Genomic DNA, 20191 nt, shown 5'->3' on the forward strand with positions numbered 1-20191 from the left:
CACAGGCAACCAGGGAGTCTGTAACAGGGAAACACAGGCAACCAGGGAGTCTGTAACAGGGCAACACAGGCAACCAGGGAGTCTGTAACAGGGCACCTTTTCCACACAATACAAACAGGGTGAGGCTGGGTTTATCAATTTAGAAGATACCTACCCTGAGTGAGGTTCTTTAAAAAAAAAAAAAAAAAAAAGACACAGCAGCAAAACAGAATAGGTTACTATGAATCTGCTCTCCTTAGTAAGATGGATGAGAACAAGATGTCTATAAGAATCAAACTGCCAAGTCTCTGTGCAGAGCGGAGAAAAACACACCGTATTCTAAGGATCTCACAATCTCATGGGCTAGCCATGACATAAGAAAAACTGAGTACAGAAATGACAACTAACTCAGAGTCCTTTAGTTGGGTAGAAAAAGCAGTTTTAAAAGAGTAGAGACTAAACAAAAACAAAAAACAAAAACCCACCAGAGTCCAGAGCAGAGATGAGAGCAGAGATTATGCTGGGATTGAAAGCCCTCCAAGAGCTGTGAAAGGATTAGGAAAGCAGGCAGGAGTGGCTGGCTGAGAACAAGGCAGAGCTAGAAGCACTGACGATATGAACTAGCTTTCTGAAGTCCACTCCCACCCTTCTTTGCTGTCTTTTGGACTACACAGCTAGTACCTGAGCACACTCCTTTTAAGAGGGAGACACCGGATCAGAATAAATGGTCAGAACACTGAAAAGATGACTCTTTACAGGACTCTTAAATTAGGAGATGTTAATAGCATTTAAATGGTAAGTCTATTTATATGTAATGTTTCAAACGTAAATACAAAGAGTCACTTGTGAAAAATGACAGCAGCTATGTCCAACATTCATCTCAGCACTTGTCTATATATACTTATTTATTTCTTACATCATTCCTGGGAGAACAATTTACTCTGTTATGAAGTCTAGAGTGTCTCCACTTTATAATGGAGTGAACTAGGTTAAGAGTGACAGTGTACACCTGTAATCCTAGCCCTCTGGGTCTAAGGCAAGAAAATGACGAGTTAATGCTGATCTGGGTTACAGAGTGAGACACTGTCAAAGGAAAGAAGGGAAGGAGAGGAGAAGGTAAAAGGGCAGAGAAAGGAGGCTTGCTTCCTTACAGGGTAAACTGAGGAAGAGAGAGGTTAAGTAAATTGCTCAAGGGATAGCTAGGAAACAGCAAAACCACCATTCAAACCCTGGAAGTCGGACCAAAGGGACTATAATTAAGCATCATTCTGTAAGTTTACTTACGAGACAGTCTGCCTTAGGTGGCAGCTTCTTGCCCTGGCAAGAAAAGGAGACCCTAACCACAGAGATATGCCAAGCTCAGTATTCTAACTGCATCAATCCAGCACATGCCTCATGGACGCCAGAAAAAGAGCATGAAATAACAAGAAAGAGCGTGACACCATAATGCAGCTCTGAGATAACTGACCAGACAGCTCTCACGCTAACCACCTCCTTCTCCCTATGCATACACATAAGCACTTCTCCATAAAGGGAGAACTGACCAGGGGGGTTCCAGAAGGATGAGTGCTAGAAGGCTCCTGAGGTTTCCAGAAACCTCTGAGGACCAATGCCCCAGACTTCTAGGGAAGTATACAGCCTTGCTTAGGGATGTAGAGTCCAGGGGACAAGAAATGATGCTTGATTCCCCTGCCACCATTTCTGCCATCCCTGTACATTAAAATGCTTGTGTGAAAGAATCTGCAAAACCCCAAAGCTAACCCTGCAAGAACTTCAAGCACCTGACACTGAGTCACATGTCAGAGCTCATTCCCCTCAGGGCAGGGAGGAACTGGACAAGGGCATGCTCTCACCTGCAACTTGGGTTTGTTTTTTGAGACAGGTCTCAAGTAACCCAGGCTTATTCTGAACTAAGTATGTGTGGTTAAGCACACCCTTGGACCCCTTATCCTCTGCCTCCACCTCACCGGGGCTTAGATTATGGGTGGGGACCAACAGGCCCGGCTTCTGCCTTCAATATATGCAATGAGTGTTGCCTTCCAAGAACACAGTCCAAGAGATAAAAGGAACTGAGGGAGTGACAGCCCCAGGTTACTTGTGTACCTTGACACTTGGCCATCCTATGTATAAAATAACTTGCTCTAGCTCCCACATATCACTAATGAAAGCATCAAGAAGTCCCAAGGACACTAAGCCTACTAGTTTGAGACAGGGAACTGCTCACTGTGGACTCTGTCTTAAGTCCTAAGCCATGTGTCTCACACATCTGTACTCAAGAGGTTATAAGAGGAAACTTGCATGATGAGTCAGAGGGCAGCCTGGGTTACACTGCAAGTCCCCAGCAAGTCAGGGTTCTGTGCTGAGATCCAGACGCAAAATAAATAAAACATAAACTGCCATGCAAAGAATTACTCCCCACCCCCACAGAGAAAAAGAGTGTAGGATACAAATACATTTCTGGGACAAAAATCCCAAGAGGGATCCGCAGTCAGTCACTCTTTACCAGAACTCACAGCATTTCTTCCCTGCCCTTCGCAGATTTGAGGCGTGGGGTTTATAGCTGCTGTTGCAGTCTTCCGGGGCAAATGTACTATTCTCAGACATGGTAGTTCTTCAGGAGGCACCTGGGAAAAGAGATAATAAAATAGAAGGAAGGGAAGGATGGTATCCCTAAAAATGGTGCAGAGGATTAGTGTGACAAAAGGAAGAAGCCCCTACCAAGATCCAGGTCCAGCCCCTTGCTCCTACTTCACAAACACTTGTTCTTGGATAAGTCACAAACCTGACTCCTCACCTATACAGCTGCACTCCAACTTTGCAGTTCTTTGCTGACTTGATTCACACTCATACATCTCAAACCCAGCAAGCCTTCCAATAATCTTAAAGCAGATTTTCCTAGCATGATTACTTCGTCTTATTTTACAGAATTGACAAATGAAGATAACCAACCAAAGTACCTTGTTCAAGTTTCTTGACCTCACATTCTAAGTTTAAGAATACAGACAGAACAGAGGTGGGAATCAGAAGAGCTGGAGGTGCGGAAAGATCAAGTGCACTTGATCAAGAAAGCAACCCCAATCCAAAGGAAAAAAACTCAGTCTCGGCGGGGGACGGAGGGGGGCGGGGGGGGAGGAAGAGGGAGGGAGGGAAGGAGAGGGAGAGAGGGAAGGAGGAGAGAGGGAAGGAGAAAAAAGGAGAGGGGAAGAGGGAAGGAGAGGGAGAGAGGGAAGGAGAGAGAGGGAAGGAGGAAAAGGAGAGGGGAAGAGGGAAGGAGAGGGAGGGGAAGAGGGGGACAGGGAGAGAAGGGAGAGAATGAGAATGAATTTGGAAACTGGTGAGAGGGACGGGGTGAAAGCACACTCTAGGAAAGAAGAACTGTAGTGGAGCTGAGATAGCCCTAGCATGTTACATTCTCTGACGTTCTCCACCCTCCCTGCCCTTTCCTATCCATCCCCTAGGGCGCAGCGGAAGTAAATGACTTATGAAATGTTACCTGCAAAATAAGCCTTGGGTCCTGATATCAACTAGGGTGAGAGGGACTGGGACTCACTACTCAAACCCCGATGCCAAGGAGCTCAAGACAAAAGATTCTATTTGAAAAGGAAAAAAAAAAAAAAAAAGGAAAGAAAGAAAAAAGAAAACCCGTGCACGGCTCCTGGCCTGACAGAGCCAATTCTCCATTCCTCACTCCGCAGCTGCGGCTCAGTGTCCCTGAAGGGCTGCACGCCCAGGAGCGTCACCGGAGCTACACTTCCCGAAAGCACGAAGCACCGTCGCTCTGCACCATCCCCGCGCCCGCGCAGCACCCCAGCCCGGTCCAGACTGCTCAATTACTGCTCACCCTATGACCTGTCCTATTCGTCCTCCCTGCTGTAGACCCGGTGTCGCCACCGGAGCACCGGGTACCAAAGCTGGCAGACAGACTGAAGTAGTCTGGGCTCCGGGGGTTGGGGCGAGTCACGTGGGGTACTTGGCCCCGCCCACGCTGGCGTCAGCCCTCACCTGGAGGCACGCTGGACCAATGAAGCACCTACAGGGCAGGGGGCGGGCTCCTGGGGTCTGGGAGGACCTGTGACAGCCTAAGGCCGTCAACTCGCAAAGCAGCGGGCCCAGGGGAGCTTGGTGGCATCGTTGCCTGGAAACAAATGGAGCTGGAGGCGGGGTGAATTAAAAGCCTTCCCTTTTTTTTTTTTCCTTCCCTTATTCTCGCGAGATCTGTTTGGCTGACATCTTGCGTGGGAGTGACTGGTGAAAAGTGAGGCTTAACGCCTTCATTCCTGAATCTCCAGCTAGGCTAGGTTCTGGGAGGTTGAGGTCGGCTTATAAAGATGCCTGGCTGGCTACCAGAAGGCAAGAGCTAACTAACTACAACTTCTGGTCAGCATCCTTGGAGCCTATGGACCCAGGAGCTTCCCATTCACCAGACAGGTGACTCCAAAGCACGTTCCTTGATTTACCCCCTCCATCCCTGGACCCAGGCTACATTATCTGTGGTCATCTGCAAGAGCCAAGGAGGAGAAGTGTGTGTGAGGGTACAGAGGGACAGATTCGCTGTAATTGATTCACAGTAGAGGCTGTTCCAGTGGGGTTTATCTCCCAGAACTACTTTTCAAAGTCACTCCCCCTGCACACCATTGGTACCTGACAGTGCTTGACAGTCCAGAGTGGGGAGGGGGACTTGTTTGTTGCTTTGGCTAAACGGTGGGGGAAGGGGGGGCACTAGAACTGTTTTCACTCCTTCCTTCTTGACCCGAGAGTCAAGTCATCTTCCACACAATCCAAGTATGGGTTTCACAGCCCCCGGCGTGTTCCAGCGTGCTACAAACTGTCATTATTCGGCGTTTACTGCACACCTTTAGAACTACGATCAAGGCAGTCTCGGGCTCCCGGGCTACAGAGTTGGAAACTGGCTAGCTATCTGGTCAGGTCTCCTCTCTGCCCGTCTGTCTTCTGTCTCTCGGCCACCACGAGGACTGCGTTGCCATGATGAAGTGTCTTCCTATTGGGATACCAGGAATCGGACTGGAATCCGGATGACCAAGAGTGAGTCCTCTTGAGCCCTGCCACCAACCGCGGGAGTGAGGCGATCGCCCCGGGCACGGCTGCTGACCTCATACAGTCTTTCTGAGGTGGCAGATGGACGCTTTCAAGTTCGTCTCACGGGACTCCCCGCTCGTCCCGTCCACTTGGCCTCAATGAATCAGTTCGGCGCAGCCACGAACCCCGCCAGCGGCGTGACTGTTTGGCGGGTCCTCTGACCTCTCTTGGCATTTGTTTACCTTCCCGGGGATGAGTCGGCTCTGCCTGGTGTTTGAGAGGCTGCTTTCATCATTGGCTACCTCCCTGCAAGGTGACATTCTGCTCTGCTAGACTTGGGAACTCCTTCCCCGCCCTCCTCCCTGGAGCATAAATGCTGCCGACGCGGAGCTCGCCTCACCCGAGCGCTCGGGAGAGCTGGCCGACCCCCCGCCCTCACCCGCGGCCGCCCTTGCCACTCTAAGAGCCCGCGCCGGTTTTTTTGGAAGAGCCGAGGCCGAGTTCCCCCCCACCGAGGTGTCGCGAGAAGCGCCCCAGCGGCCACCTCTCGCGATGTTTGGAGGCGCAAAAGGCGGCCATTTTGGGGTCCCCCCCGCTGGTTACTCCGGCGCTGTCCCCCAGGCTGAGGCTGGGACCAAGGCTGGCCCCGCAGGAGGCCGGCCGGCCGACACTATGTGGCGGCTCCGCTGCAAGGCCAAGGGTGGCACCCACGTTTTGCAGGGTCTTTCCAGCCGGACCCGCTTACGGGAGCTGCAGGGCCAAATCGCCGCTATCACCGGCATCGCTCCGGGCAGTCAGCGAATCCTCGTCGGCTACCCGCCCGAGTGCCTGGATCTCAGCGACCGGGACATCACTCTTGGGGACCTGCCCATCCAGTCAGGTACGGGCACCGGCCGGGGCCGGGGAAGTCTTGGAGGACGTGGAGGGGAGAAGAGTGAAGCCAGTAAGGCAGAGTGCCTATGTGACAGCTAGGGGCTTCAAGGACCAGAACTCCGGGAAGGCCGAGGCAGGTGTCAAGTCCTTTACTTGTGATTTAGAGACAAGGCTGGAGTCTTGAAGTCCCCTGTTCCCCAAGCCTGCTTCCAGGTCATTCGTTTCCTCTGCTTTCCCAAAGGACAGCAGGACCCTTGTTCCCTGACCGGACGGTTCTTTTTCCCTATCCCTATCAGCAGGTCAGTGGTTGAGATACCAATTTTTTGTCTTAATTCGTTTTCCCTGTGTGTTAATTTCTTTTTAGTTTGTGTCATATATATATATATATATATATATATATATATANATATATATATATATATATATATATATATATATATACACACTTGGACGTTGTGTTTATTGCTGTAGAATTAACCAACAGCAGTTACTTGTTCCCAGTTTTAGAACTTGAACGTCAGTGTTGACCATTCAAAGCTTTTTCCATTTTGTGGCAAGGCCCCTCGAATCGAACTGTCAGATGGTATAGGCATGCGAAGTGCAAAGAACACCCCAGTGACCTACCTAGTCTGTGGAGAACATCTGAAAGATTTGGTTTTTAAGTTGAAACGCAGCGCGGAGCATTTTGTTCTGTTTGCCTCTTTCTGAAGACACTGTGAACTAAACACAAGCAAACTTAGAGAGTTACTGGCCTCTTGTTTACAAAGTTGTGTTCTCCTTGGTAACCCGCTTTATACTTTTAACTCCTTTGCTTTCTAATTTACTGAGTTGGCTAATAAACACCCGATCTATAATTTCTCTGCAGTTCTGGATTTGTTTTATTTTTGACAGGTGACATGCTGATTGTTGAAGAAGACCAAACCAGACCAAAAGCTTCACCTGCGTTTTCAAAACATGGTGCTCCTAGTTATGTCAGGGAAACTCTGCCTGTGCTTACCAGAACCGCAGTCCCAGCAGACAACTCTTGCCTCTTTACCAGTGTGTACTATGTCGTTGAAGGAGGAGTCTTGAATCCAGCTTGTGCCCCTGAGATGAGACGACTCATAGCACAAATTGTAGCAAGTGATCCAGACTTGTATAGTGAGGCGATACTGGGAAAGACAAACGAAGACTACTGTGATTGGATCAGAAGGGATGATACGTGGGGGGGAGCAATCGAGATCTCAATCCTGTCTAAGTTTTACCAATGTGAAATATGTGTAGTAGATACACAGACAGTCAGAATTGATCGTTTTGGGGAAGATGCAGGATATACCAAAAGAGTTCTGCTTATCTACGATGGCATTCACTACGATCCGCTTCAGCGTAACTTCCCTGACCCAGATACCCCTCCTCTGACCATTTTCTCCTCAAATGATGATATTGTTCTTGTACAAGCACTGGAATTAGCTGATGAAGCTAGAAGAAAGAGACAATTCACTGATGTAAACCGCTTCACCCTGAGATGCATGGTGTGTCAGAAGGGCCTAACCGGACAAGCAGAAGCAAGGGACCATGCCAGGGAGACAGGCCATACCAACTTTGGAGAGGTGTGATCTGTTCATAAGAGTGGGAGCCTACTACCTCACAGATCCAGAAGGCTCTGGGTTTTCCAATAAGCTATTCATAACCCTACAGAATAGAACACAATGCTCGGACCATCCTTTTATCCTAAACTAGTATGACTGACACTGAAATTCCTTGTTAAGATTAAAATCAGTGTGCAAGTTTACAGATGTGTGTCTACACTAGTGGCATGCCCTCTTTCTACTGGGGTGTCGGAATAGGTGGTTTTGGCCACTTCGGATGCTAACCCGAAGACTGGATTGTATTATAAACCAGCACCTAGCGGCTTTAGCTTATAGAAGAAAACATCATATTTTAGGTAATGTGGAAAGCCTTGTGGAGGGCCACTGGACATATACCACAATGTCTCCAGTAGTTGATTCCTTTTAATAACTTTGAATGAGTTAGTAGTTTCTAAATTCTGAATTGATTCATCAAATGAAGATACTCAGAATTGTCAAAACTTTTTATATTGCAATTTGGTAGACTTTATAAGTGTATCTAACTACTTACAAGTATATTAAAAGCAATTTTACAGGGAGAAGTATGTCCCTTGAGAATGTTATCTAAAACAGGGATTAATATGGTCCTGTTGCGATTTCTAGTGTATAAAAGTAGAATGTATAAGGGGGAAAGGTGCCTGAAGCAGCTTCCTGAAGCTTTAAAAGACTGTTGGCCTCTTGTTTTAATGCAATTCATGTATTGGTATTTGTCACATTAGGTAATTTTTTTTCAATGAAGCAGGATATGCCTTTTTAATTGCTAATTTAGTTTAAAATTCAAGAAGTATCTTGAAATTTTGAGTGTTTAGTTCTTTTGCTTTTTTTTTTTTTACATACATACAAATTTTTCTGGAGGGATTTGATTTCCTCAGCTCTTCAGCTCAAAGCACTTCTTACTAACAAGTCTTCCTCTAAAGTGTCAATGGTATATTTTGGTTTCCTGAAACTCTTTTCTGTAGAGAACAGTATTCATAGATCCACTATGATCTTTTGGATATTTCACATTTCTGCAAGTTAGTACTTTGTTCATCTGTGATCTTTGACTTTCAGTTTTTAAATAATTGATTTGGTTTGTTTCACTTAGAAAATATACAAAGTTTTAAAATCCTTGCCTTATACAGCTCTCTCAGAATATTGCTACCTAGTGTCAGGTATGTAGCCATTTGCTTGATGGATTGATCCTCAAGGCACTTGCTCTCAAAACTTAGCTTCACTATAGAATCTTCCAGGTAAAGTTTTCTACCTCTTAATTCTTCTAAAGATCAGGGATGCTAAGTTATAATTTGTTGTATATCTGTCATACAGTGTATAGAGGCATAATGTTGTGAAGTTTTGTTATCTTGATCTTATTTATTAAATATCTCAGAGAACCATTTACACCAATGTGCTTTAAAGCACTTAACATCTTTCCATGATTCTTCTTAGCAAGTGTTTTAAAATCAAAGTCAACCCTTAGCCTTTTACATGGTAATCGTGACCATGTCAATTAAGGAATATTAAAGTGAACAATTTAGAAAGTTCCTTTAAGGACATTGAACAATTCACAAAGTATGCTTCGATCATCAAATGAGATTCTCTCTTGTGTTGAGACAAAGTCTCCCTGTGTGTTTCTTGCTGGCCTGGAATTTGTTATATAAACCAGGCTCCTCCAACTCAAAGTGATCCTTCTGCCTCTGCCTTCTGAGTGTTGAGATTACAAGTAGGGGCCACCATACCTGGCCAGATGACTTTTCTTGAATGCCCTTTGTGCACATAGCCAGTCAGGCAATGGCATTATTATATTCATATAAGTTGAAAATGTTTTTCTTTTTTGAACTGAGCCTTAAAGATAGTTCTAGTGAGCTAGGATGCCGGGCACTTGGAGGTCATGACATGTAATGACTGTCACAAAAGTCTCTTCAGACCTGTCCTCTGGGTTAGATTTTTTAAATCTCTTTTGTTTTCTCTGTAAAATATTTAATTTAAAGCTGTACATTAAAACTGTAACATTGGGTTATGCATCGTATTTATAAAGCTTACCTTCCTTTACCACTTGAGCATCCAAATTCAATATTTCTAAAAATTTGGATCCAAGTTTGTTCATGCAACAAGTATTTATTGAATAACTTATAATGTGTCAGGCATGTTCTATTTTTTGAAAATAAACTCCTGTCACTTAAAAATTGAGTCTATATAATGTACAGAGGATTTGTTTAGTAAACGTAAAGAAATAGAATGAGCACTGGTATCTTAAAAATCAAGTCTTTGTTCTAAGTGTTATTTGTATGTCTTGTTTAGTATTTATTTAGGGGATTGTTTCTTATTCTATTTTTATCTTTTGCTTGGTTTGTCAGGTAGACACTTGATAGTAAAATGGCTTTCAAAAAGACATTTTAATCATTTGCTGATATGAGAACTGGTTTGAGAGTAGTGTTTTTGTTGTGAAACATTCCAGGTGAAGCATTATATGCAAATTATTTAATTATTAATTTCTGTTCATTCCAAATACAAGCTGTTAAGCCTCATAGAATTTAAAAGATTTGTTTTATATTTTTTCCTGTATGTATTAAGCTCTTGAAATTGTGAGGAAACTCATTTTTAGATTTTTGAAAACATCTGTGAATTTAGTTGCAGCAAAGCTAAAAAAACAAAAAAACAAAAAGAAAACCTATGTCCTAATGAAACCCTTTCTGTCCAGTTTTTGCCTGTCCTACAAGAATTATTTTTAATTAAAATGAGTCAATTTACATTAGTGGTAGAATAAAAATTATGCTTTGACCCCATTTCCCCAGTACCCCCCACTCTTTTGGATTAAAGATTCAGTGTGTTTTTATAAAGATACCCTAGTCACAGCAGTAGTCAAAATTAATGTCCCTGGGAATTTTGTGATATGACACCACATGAAGGCATCTAGATGCTACTACATCTTTTGCTAGTGATTCATGGTTGATTTCTTAAAGCTCTCCATGAATGAAGTCATAGGCAAGGGGTTACTGGCCAACCTAACCTTGTTGTTAGGAACTGATACCATTAATGCCATTTGAATACTCTATTGAGTTCAAGTCCCAGAAAAATCAGAATCCCAAATTAACATTATTTCCCTGCCCAGGTATGCGCCTAACTGCTCCTGCCTAACTTACTTGTCTGCCTAGCTTCCTCCCTTCAAGCTGCCCTAGGTGAATTTTCTGTCTTTGTGGAAAAATTACAGTAGGATGTATGTGAAATTAAGCAGCAATGATCCACACACGTTATATATTTAAAAATCGGGTGGCCTTCTGAAATTTACATATATTAAAATTTACATTTTTCATGTGTTGGAACATCATTTGCAGCATTTTTTTTATTTATTTATTTTTTTATTTTATTTATTTATTTTTTTTTTTTTTTGAGGCAGGGTTTCTCTGTATAGCCCTGGCTGTCCTGGAATTCACTCTGTAGACCAGGCTGGCCTCGAACTCAGAAATCTGCCTGCCTCTGCCTCCCGAGTGCTGGGATTAAAGGCGTGTGCCACCACGCCTGGCTCATTTGCAGCACTTTAAAAATTAGAGAATAAAAGTTTACATAGCTCTCTAGAAGATCTTGAGGGCAGTAAGGATATAACCCCAAGCCAGCTGCTAGCCAGTGGCTCTCATCTGCTATTGCCATCAGTATTTATGTATCTTATGATACAGTCTAATTTCACTCACTGTTAGGACCATGGTCTATGTCCTAACATAAGGAATATTACTTCTGTAATGTGATCTCTAAAGAATCCATTCATCAAACCTTTCATTCATTTTAAGCAAGCTTATTTTGGAAGAAATTGATTTTTGAGTAAGATATGCAAGCAGTGTTTGCAAATCTAAAGGAACACTTTATTTGAATAAGCTAGTTTGTTACTCATGCTAAGCATCGAACCAGGGCTTTTTGCTGCTAGGGTAAGTGCTTAGCAATCTGCATTCCACCCCGGGATGGTTTCTTAGTGCCTGTTGTAATGTGCAGCACATCCAACTCAATGAATGGTTGTGGGAAAGGTTTTGGTTTTTGTTGTTGTTTTGTGGTTTTGTTTTTCTTCAAAAATTAGCTAACATTTTGTTTACAGTGCTTTGACTATTTTATTTGGAAAACAAAGTATTATGTTTACTGAATTATGAAGTGTTTGTGTCTAAATTCATTTGATTTAAGGTAGGGTGTTATCCTTCCCATGGCATTTTCAAGTGAAAAGCATGGGTACTACTGAAAAGGAGATGTATACGGCCATGAACACAAGCTTTGAAACACATGAACCTGTAATTAGTAATTTAAGTATAGTGAATGAATGACGTGGTTAAGTTATAGGTAAGGAGGCTGAGGATTTCTACCAAGCTGATGTGGCTTGGCTCCAGAATGCATATAGAATGTTTAGTTGAGTGTAACCCATCAGTTACTTAAAGGACAGGGGTTGCCTGTTCACGTTTGTGCCATTCAAGGTGCCACAGGAAATGCGTTTGTACCAAATTATTTGTTTTCTTTAAGAATGCCTTTGTCAAAAGGTTCAGAATGAAAAATAGTCTTATTGTGGCTGTACTAGCACAGTAGAAGGAACTCTGGTTCCTTAAATAAGAAAATCATCAATAAAGCCTGAAATACAGAGCTCAGAACATAATTTCAAAAGTATAAGAGGGGGCCAAACAGAAAGAGTTCTTTCCTGACATATGAAAATGTGTTCTTAGTGCTGTTTCCAGAATGTTCCTTTGTCATTTGCCAGCAAGTTTCCAAGGTCAATGTGCTGCTGCTCTCTGGGAGATGTCTGACTTCATTTTATACAACTCATGATTTTGCCTTTGTTATTAAGATGCATTCATTTTATTTATGATATGTGACTTTTTCAATATCTGAATGTATGAAGTGACTTGTTTTAAAGGAATAAATGAAGTGAAAACATTGTTGTGCGAGCATATTTTGGGATCAGGGCAAAGGGCCAGTAAAGAATACTACACTCAAGTTACGTATTACCAACAGGCCACAGCATGGATTTGTGGAACTGCTTCCCACAACCTTCAAGAGGTTAAGTGTTTCTCTTTACTGATGCCAGAAGGCACTCAGAACTTCCCTTCACTGACTAAATTTCTTTCTAAAACTCCTGAAGTTTAATAACCTTGGCTGATGGATTGTTTAATTGGAAAGGTTGGGTGTTCCTGGCTTTAGTAGAGTAGAATCAGGGTGGGTTTAGATCTGTTTGAAGATGGTGGCTTCTCTAACACTGGATAATGTTTCAGTGTCAGCAGTTAAACACTAGAAACTGTGGAGTTGTTAGAATTGGCCAGAGTTTTCTAATAGACTTAAGTCCATAGACATACACAGCACACAGAAACTAACAAGAATAGAAAGAAATGAATGCTTTAATATTTTTTTTAAATTCAAATCCTGTCTTAAGTCTTCTGCATTATGAGTTATATAAGAAGTCAGTTGGGGGCTGGAGAGAGAGCTCAGCGGTTAAGAGCACTGACTGCTCTCCTGAAGGTCCTGAGTTCAATTCCCAGCAACCACATGGTGGCTCACAACCATCCATAATGAAATCTGATGCCCTCCTCTGGAGGGTCTCAAGACAGCATATAATAAATAAATAAATAAATAAATAAAATCTTTAAAAAAAAAAAAGTCAGTTGGTCTCTGCCAATCTTGAAAAAATATTTTAATACTAGCCATAAGATAATTACAAAACAATTTCTTCCTCCTTTCCCATGGTATTACAGTATCGCAGGCTCACACAGAGAATCGGAGGTTTTCCCAATTATTCTGTTAAAGTTTGGGGAAGAGAAGCTTGGGTGTGGGAGAAGCTGCAAAGCAGGCCTCCATTTGTGCCTAATGCATACTTTCCAAGTTGGTAAAGATCCTACATCTCTAAGCATGAAATTCGGTGGTTAGAAACAGGGAATCCACAGATAAGCATTGTTTTTGAAATTGTGTTCTGCAGTGGTGGCTCACACCTTTAATCCCAGCACTTGGGAGGCAGAGGCAGGCAGATTTCTGAGTTCGAGGCCAGCCTGGTCTACAGAGTGAGTTCTAGGACAGCCAGGGCTACACAGAGAAACCCTGTCTCGGAAAAAGAAAAAAAAAAAAAAAAAGAAACTGTTCTGATCTGGATGCCCTTTTGTCAGAGTAACTAAATGTAACAGAAACTACAAATCAAACAAGAGCTGCCACTCAGTTGAGAGTGTAGTGCACTGGGGTGCCAGCATACACTGGGTATAGTCCTTGTTCCATTCAGCTGTACAGCATCTCAGCTACCCAGTCTGAAATGAACAAATTCTCCAGAAGAAATGTGGCCCCAGATGTTAGGCATACCACACCACGCCTACCCTTTCCCTGTTCCAGACCTAGTCGTGTACCAAATTCTTTATTGCCCTTTTTGTTCTTCATTACTGCAACAGAAGACTCATCTGAATTTCCTGGTTCAACATTTCTAGAAATGGATGTCTGTGACACTTACCTGTCTTGTGATTATCAACAGATGAAATTTACCATGAAATTTACAAAGCGGAAGAGTATAACTTGGAAGTGGCAGATGGAGGAGGAAAAGAGGTAGAAGCAGGTAGCATGAACATTTCTATCAGTTCCCTTCCTCCTTGCAGATATTGTACTGAAATATTCACCCAAATTGTAGACCAAACTTAACAGTTAATAAGAGTTGCACATTTTGTTTTATGACTGAAATTACTTCCTACTGAGGCTAGGAAATCAATGTTCCTTATGGTATTTATGGAATTACTTCTCCTAGAGTATTAGTATTACAGGAGAAGCTGATCAAGTTCTTAAACCTGCAAACTATGGGGCAGACTGAATTATGTATGACCTTTTGCAAAGGTGACCCTCCCATTATGTTCATTTAATATCAAAACATACGATTTGGGGAATTGTTTGTGTGGGGTGGTTTTTGTTTTGTTTTTCCTTGAGAGTATCACTCAGTAATCTAGGTAGGCTCCGGCTTGTGAACAGGATTGAGACATTCCTCCTGATATTTTCCAAGTGCCAAGATTATAGGCATGCACTACCGTGCCTGCCTCCAGTTTTGTCTTTCTTAATCGCAAAATGAAAACGGAGAAAAACGTTTTACTTTGTCTAGGAGCAGCTAAACTATTTCAGGTAAGCTGATAAACCCTTCCAAAGATATCCTTGTGGGGTATGCTGTCACCTATCTCAGGGTTACAAAATGACAGATCCCCTCAGTGAGCAGTTTTTGGATAGTGCCATCATGTCAGGAACTGCCCTGGGTGCTCTATGCACTGGAAGGAAAAATGCATGCAATGCTGTAAAGAAATAGTATGGTATGGGTCCATGGAGAGAACAGCAGGGGTGAGGTGGAGCAGCAATTTAAAATTCATGAGTCTGGGAGAGCCTTTTAGAAAAACTGGCATGAAGGATGGACACTAAGCCACAGAGGAATTAGTCCTTTAAAGAGTAGGAAGAGCATTCCAACCAGCAAATGCAGCATCTATAAACTCAGTACTATGGGAAGTATCTCCCAACCAGTCGGCTCATAGTGCAGGTGAGAGAAGAGAAAAATAAGATGCTTTTACAAGTGGGCAAGGACCCAGATTCTTGCTCTCTTTGGCTACTTTAAGGCCTTGTGTTACATGTACTTGTGTGTGTGCACAGATGAGTGCATGTGTATTTATCTTCAGTTTACTCTGTCTGGACAGAGCCAATTTGGTTTGCTATTACAGTGCTCTCAGCTCCAAGTAAAACGCTGGGCATGTAACAAATATCTACATATGAATATATGAATATGAATAAATGAATTCAGAGTATAAGAAATTAGACATTGACCTTGCTGTTTGTTGTAGTCAGTGTAAGGACATAAAAGCATTCCAATGAATCGTCAGATCTTTGTCTCAAAGGAATTTTATTAGCTCTTAGTGGGAAGTCCAAGAGCTTTTGATATGACTAGAACCAGAGCTTCAAATAAAGTCTTTGACTCTTAAAAACACATCATCATTGTTGTGTAAATTTCTAAATACTGGAAACAGAAAAGGGCCTAAAATTTACAGTCAGAAATACTTTGGAGGCTTTTCAACAGCAATACTGGAAGCTAAAAGATGTACCTTAAAACTCTGCAGCCACTCTCAATCAAATACAAGGGTAAAAAGAAAGATATTTTCAGACATACAGGAGTTTAGTTAAGCATTTGTCCTTAGGAAATTAGTAGAGACTGCTCTGCCAAAAGAAGAGAGCCAACAAAGAAGGTCTACACTCCAGATAACCCAACAGAAAAGGGATTTATCCCAGTTATTGATGAAGATACCAAAACAAGAGCCAATGAGTAGCCTACAGACCAATCGGCCCCAACTGCTGCAGGTCTGAAGCCTGGAGGAAATTTTTCTTCAGGATGGAATTGATAGAAAACATGAGGTATATGTTAGTGTAGTGAGGGGGAAATTACATGATGGGAGTGAAGGGTGCAAAGATGCATAGAAAAGGAAGAGTGACCATATTCTACCTAATAACCCAACTGCCAACATTTGGGTAATAGAGACAGAGACAGACCTGGGGGTGAGAATGAGGGCACAGATGTGATGGGAACAGAGTAGTGTAGAAAAAACAAAGCTGTTGTCTCGCTCAGTAGGGAAAAGATATCCAAACCCAACCTATAAACTCTAGATTTCCACAGCACGTGGGCTGAGAAACTTCCACAAAGAAATAGGGAAGAACCCGCTCCTGAAAACTACTTAGCAATTAAATAGTGTTAGGAACTAAGGTCTATTTTAGTATATGGCTTCGTTTCCATTCACATTTGGCTTCAGACTTATATACGTTGATGAAAGCTTGGTGGTTTGTAGCCTAATTACAATTACTCTCTTGAATCCATCCCTAACTCTGCTTTATTTAAAGTCAGCACTTCATTCCCCAGCCTCTACTTGAACTGAAAAACTTTCCTGTCTGTCAGAATTTTAGAGGTCACTGCACTTAGAGACCCAGCACATATTACCATGAAGAGAGAGGGCACCAAGTGTTTCCTGAGGATAAAGAAAACATGTTTCCTTTAAGAGAAAAGGAAAGGCCTGGTCAGTATGATGTGTGTCGAGCATGAAGAGTTTGGATGGAGGCCCACAGTTGTTTTGCAGTCTGACTTTGTAAACTACCCTAAGGAGCCAAAGTTATTTATTTTGACTTAGAATGAGTGTGGATGTGTGTTCAGGCACACCTGCCCATACCTGGGTCACTTAAGTGACTGCCTCGCTCACTGACTGAGGAAGGAAATAGTAAACTAGCCTTTAAGTTAAAGAAGGTGATAACCATACCACAACAGTGTACCAGCAGAAACAAGGACTGAAAACAGAGGAGTCATGGAAGCTGATCTGTAATTCTTTGTCAGAATCAGATCATCAAACAAGAATTCACTTCCAACTATCAGCAGTACCTCTCCCCAAAGACCTACCTCAGCCATCAAGCCTTATTCCTGACTTGGGAAGTCTTCCCTTGCCTGTAGTCCAGGCCACCTTTGTAATTCACTTGGAACCTCAAAGGTTTGTATTTTTCCAAAAAAAAATTTTAAAAAAAAGTGAAGCAAAGAAAACCATGCTCAATTCCAGGAAAAGCAAGGAAATGGAAGGCAGGAAGCATTCAAATTAGAATAGTGGTTTATTTCCACCAGGACATATGTGTGCTTTGAAGAATGGGGAGACAAGCCAATGCTTATGCATAACTTCAGCTAGAATGGTAGTATTTTATAACTGAGTGGTAGATGGCAGAGTGCTGTGCCTGGGTAGCTGAAACATTTCCCAAGGTAAATAAATGTCTAGGGCGAAAGAGAAAGTCAAAGAATTATTTAATGTAAGTCACTTACCTGGGAAAAGATGGGAGACCCTCCTGATTATTCTAATTTTATTGGAAGTTGAGAAAGTGTTCAGTCTTTTTAAAGATTCGTTAAAGTTTTGCTTCTATTTTAAGTAAACGTTTAAATCACTCACCTATAAAAACCTGGATCAAATCCAGTGACCCCAGCCATAAATATAGCCCCAGTGCAGTGAATTGGTGTAGAGATCCCCTTCCTGTTTTCTTAGTATTGTGACATCACATATATTTAGATGATGTATTAGAAACAGAGATCATAGTCCTGAAGTCAATGTGATCCACAAGATGCAGATAGGATGGATACTGGGTTGTCTCCCACTTTCTCAGATTATCTTCCTCATCTTGGTCTCAGGATAATGTAGAGACCTTCCCTCCCACCTACAATCACAGAGAAAGGATGGAACTGTGTCTTAGTTAGGGTTTTACTGCTGTGAGCAGACACCATGACCAAGGCAAGTCTTATAAAGGACAACATTTAATTGGGGCTGGCTTACAGGTTCACAGGTTCAGTCCAAAATCATCAAGGCAAGAATCCAGCACCAGCCAGGCAGGCCTGGTGCAAGAGAAGCTGGGAATTCTACATCTTCATCTGAAGGCCGATAGCAGGATAATGACTTCCAGGCAGCTAGGGTGAGGGTCTTAAGCCCACACCCACAGTGACACACCTACCCCATAGTGGCCACACCTCCTAATAGTGCCACTCCCTAGGCCAAGCATATACAAACCATCATCACACCATGCGTCTTCCTATAAAACATATAAACAGCTGCAGGCCAGAAATTAAATAAGGAATGAAGCAAATTGTTAGAATTAATTATACAAGTTATCTGTGATGTGAACTTTATGCTTCCCACTGGGATTTTTTTTCCAAAGCATAGGCAGACGTGCATAGCAGCTCTGATGGTTGATTGTGATTGCCACTTTGACAATGCAGGGAATGAATGGTTAGGCTCCTCGTATGCAGTGAGCACAAGAGCATTCACAAATGAGCAGGAGGTACTAGGCCCGCCCTCCCCTAGCTGGCCACTGGTGCCTACTTGTCTCAGAACTCTGAGAGTTGAAAGATGGCAGGCAGCTATGTGAGGATGACTGAGCCCACCAACAAAAAAAAATGAGACATTTTCAAGCCCCAGGATGTTCATTTGGTAAGGCTTTACATCCTGAACCAATGTAATGGGGGCTTTGAGAAGAAATGTTAGAAGAAATCAAAGATAATATCACTCTGAGGTCCTGGCCTATGAGGAAAAGATGGCCAGAATTTCTCAAAATTAGGGACTCTAAAAACCAGTTTCCTGCCAAAATTCCATGCCAGCTATTCTTGGTGTCTCTACATTAGAGTACTTAAAACTTACATTTCTCTATTCATGAAATTGTTACTACAGAATGGTGGTCTTGCTTCTTGCATCAGGATCTAGAAAACATGTTTCTGGGCATGCCTGTGGACTAGGTTAATTGAGTTGAGCCCCCCACCCACGCACACAAATACTAAATTCCAGCAGGACGATTCCATGGATGGGACCCTGGATGACTGAGTAAAAAGGAGGAAGTAAGTCGGCCACTGGCCATCTCTGCTTCCTGACTAGGTATACAGTGTGACCAGCTGGCTGGAGCATCTACCACCAGGACCTCCCAGCATGGTGTACCTTTGAACTGAATGAAACCCAAACAAGTCCTTCCTCCTTTACATTGCTTTCACCAGAGCATCCAGTCACAGAATCGGGAACAGTAACTATGAAGCAAGCTGGGAGTGGACAATCTGGATTAAAATATCTGCTCTACTACCCACTTGGGAAATATCAGGCATGTCATTTAACCTCCTGGTGAAGTGTGGGCTGTAAGAATTGGGCAATGCTTCTAAGTTGGAGCAAAAGTTAAATAAGACATAGAAATGCTTAAGGTAATAACCAGCATACAGCAGGCGCTTAAACTGAGTGGTTCTTGCATGAGGTATTTTGGTTTGGTTTTTCTAATTTTTCTTTTCTTTTTGCTGCTGGCAAGTGATATACCTTTAAAAGTTGAAGGCTACTGGGGATGGCCTGTATTCAGGGAAATAGCAGAACTGCTGTCTGGCAAGTGGCCTCTGTACCTGGAGGTGATTTCTTCCAGGAAGCAGGAGGATCCCTGACCTACTCTTCTCCATTAGCACGCCAGACATTTCCCCTCAAAAGAAGTACTTGCTAGACTGGTTGGCAGCTGACTTTATTTTTGTTTAATATCTATTGCCACCTTCTCTAAGCAGCCAAAAGGGACCAGAGACCCAAATGACAGAGTTCAAGTGAGTGCTATCTCTCCTTTTTGGCTGATCAAGCTTCTTTTTTTTTTTTTTTTTTAATCCGGAAATTACCTCCTATAGGAGAGAGAGAGAGAGAGAGAGAGAGAGAGAGAGAGAGAGAGAGAGAGAGAGAGAGAGAAGTTAGTTTTATTTCCCCAGAAACAAAAAAGCCAGGACAGTTGTCAGCAAGCTCTGGGGACTGGGTGACTCAGCTACATCCCTAACCTTGAGACCCTTGAAACCTCTTCTGGATATGAAACTGTCAATGACTGAGCAGTTAGAAAAGCTGGTTACAAAATTAGGCACCAGAATGGCAGTCTGGAGAATACTTTCAGCTTCAAGTGGAGGAAGACTAGTCTAAACAACAAATCCGGTTCTCAGTGGGCCCATAGAGCGCAGCCAGACTGATGCGTCCCTTTCAAGACAGAAAATCAAGTCCCATTGATCTGCCTCCACCCTGCCAAACTCTCTTTACTCTCCTTCCACTCAGCTCAAACCAGCTCCAGCCTTCTATCACGCCTACCCTTTCTTTGTAGCAGTTCATTGGCTCTCTAAGTAAAGGGGGGTGGGGGTGGGAGGCGGGGGCAGGAGGTGATTGACCAAGACAAAGAAGCACCTCCCCGCTCATTCC

At 43.0% G+C, this 20191-nt stretch overlaps 2 protein-coding genes across 9 annotated transcripts in view; one reads left to right on the top strand and one right to left on the bottom strand.

The window, feature by feature from the left end:
• Positions 1–4104, bottom strand: part of Pfkfb2 (6-phosphofructo-2-kinase/fructose-2,6-biphosphatase 2) — a 38962-nt gene extending 34858 nt beyond the window's left edge. For 4 of the 8 annotated variants that reach the window (XM_029474235.1, XM_029474238.1, XM_029474219.1 and 1 more), the window contains exons 1-2: positions 3821–3931; positions 2493–2603 (exon numbers count right to left, since the gene is read on the bottom strand). In XM_029474235.1, coding sequence (XP_029330095.1) covers positions 2493–2583 — 91 coding nt within the window. In that variant the 5' untranslated portion in view covers positions 2584–2603; positions 3821–3931. Of the gene's footprint in view, positions 1–2482; positions 2604–3472; positions 3578–3820; positions 3932–3981 lie in introns of those variants that run through there. The other 4 variants (XM_029474228.1, XM_021165600.2, XM_021165579.2 and 1 more) reach the window with 4 other exon arrangements.
• Positions 4105–5420: 1316 nt separating this feature from the next.
• On the top strand, positions 5421–10123 carry Yod1 (YOD1 deubiquitinase). The gene is made up of 2 exons (XM_021165618.1): positions 5421–5896; positions 6781–10123. The coding sequence occupies exons 1-2, from the start codon at positions 5569–5571 to the stop codon at positions 7482–7484; spliced, it is 1032 nt and encodes a 343-aa protein (XP_021021277.1). The 5' UTR covers positions 5421–5568; the 3' UTR covers positions 7485–10123.
• Positions 10124–20191: the final 10068 nt, after the last annotated feature.

The sequence above is a fragment of the Mus caroli genome, chromosome 1, assembly GCF_900094665.2.
Source record: "Mus caroli chromosome 1, CAROLI_EIJ_v1.1, whole genome shotgun sequence".
NCBI lineage: Eukaryota > Metazoa > Chordata > Mammalia > Rodentia > Muridae > Mus > Mus caroli.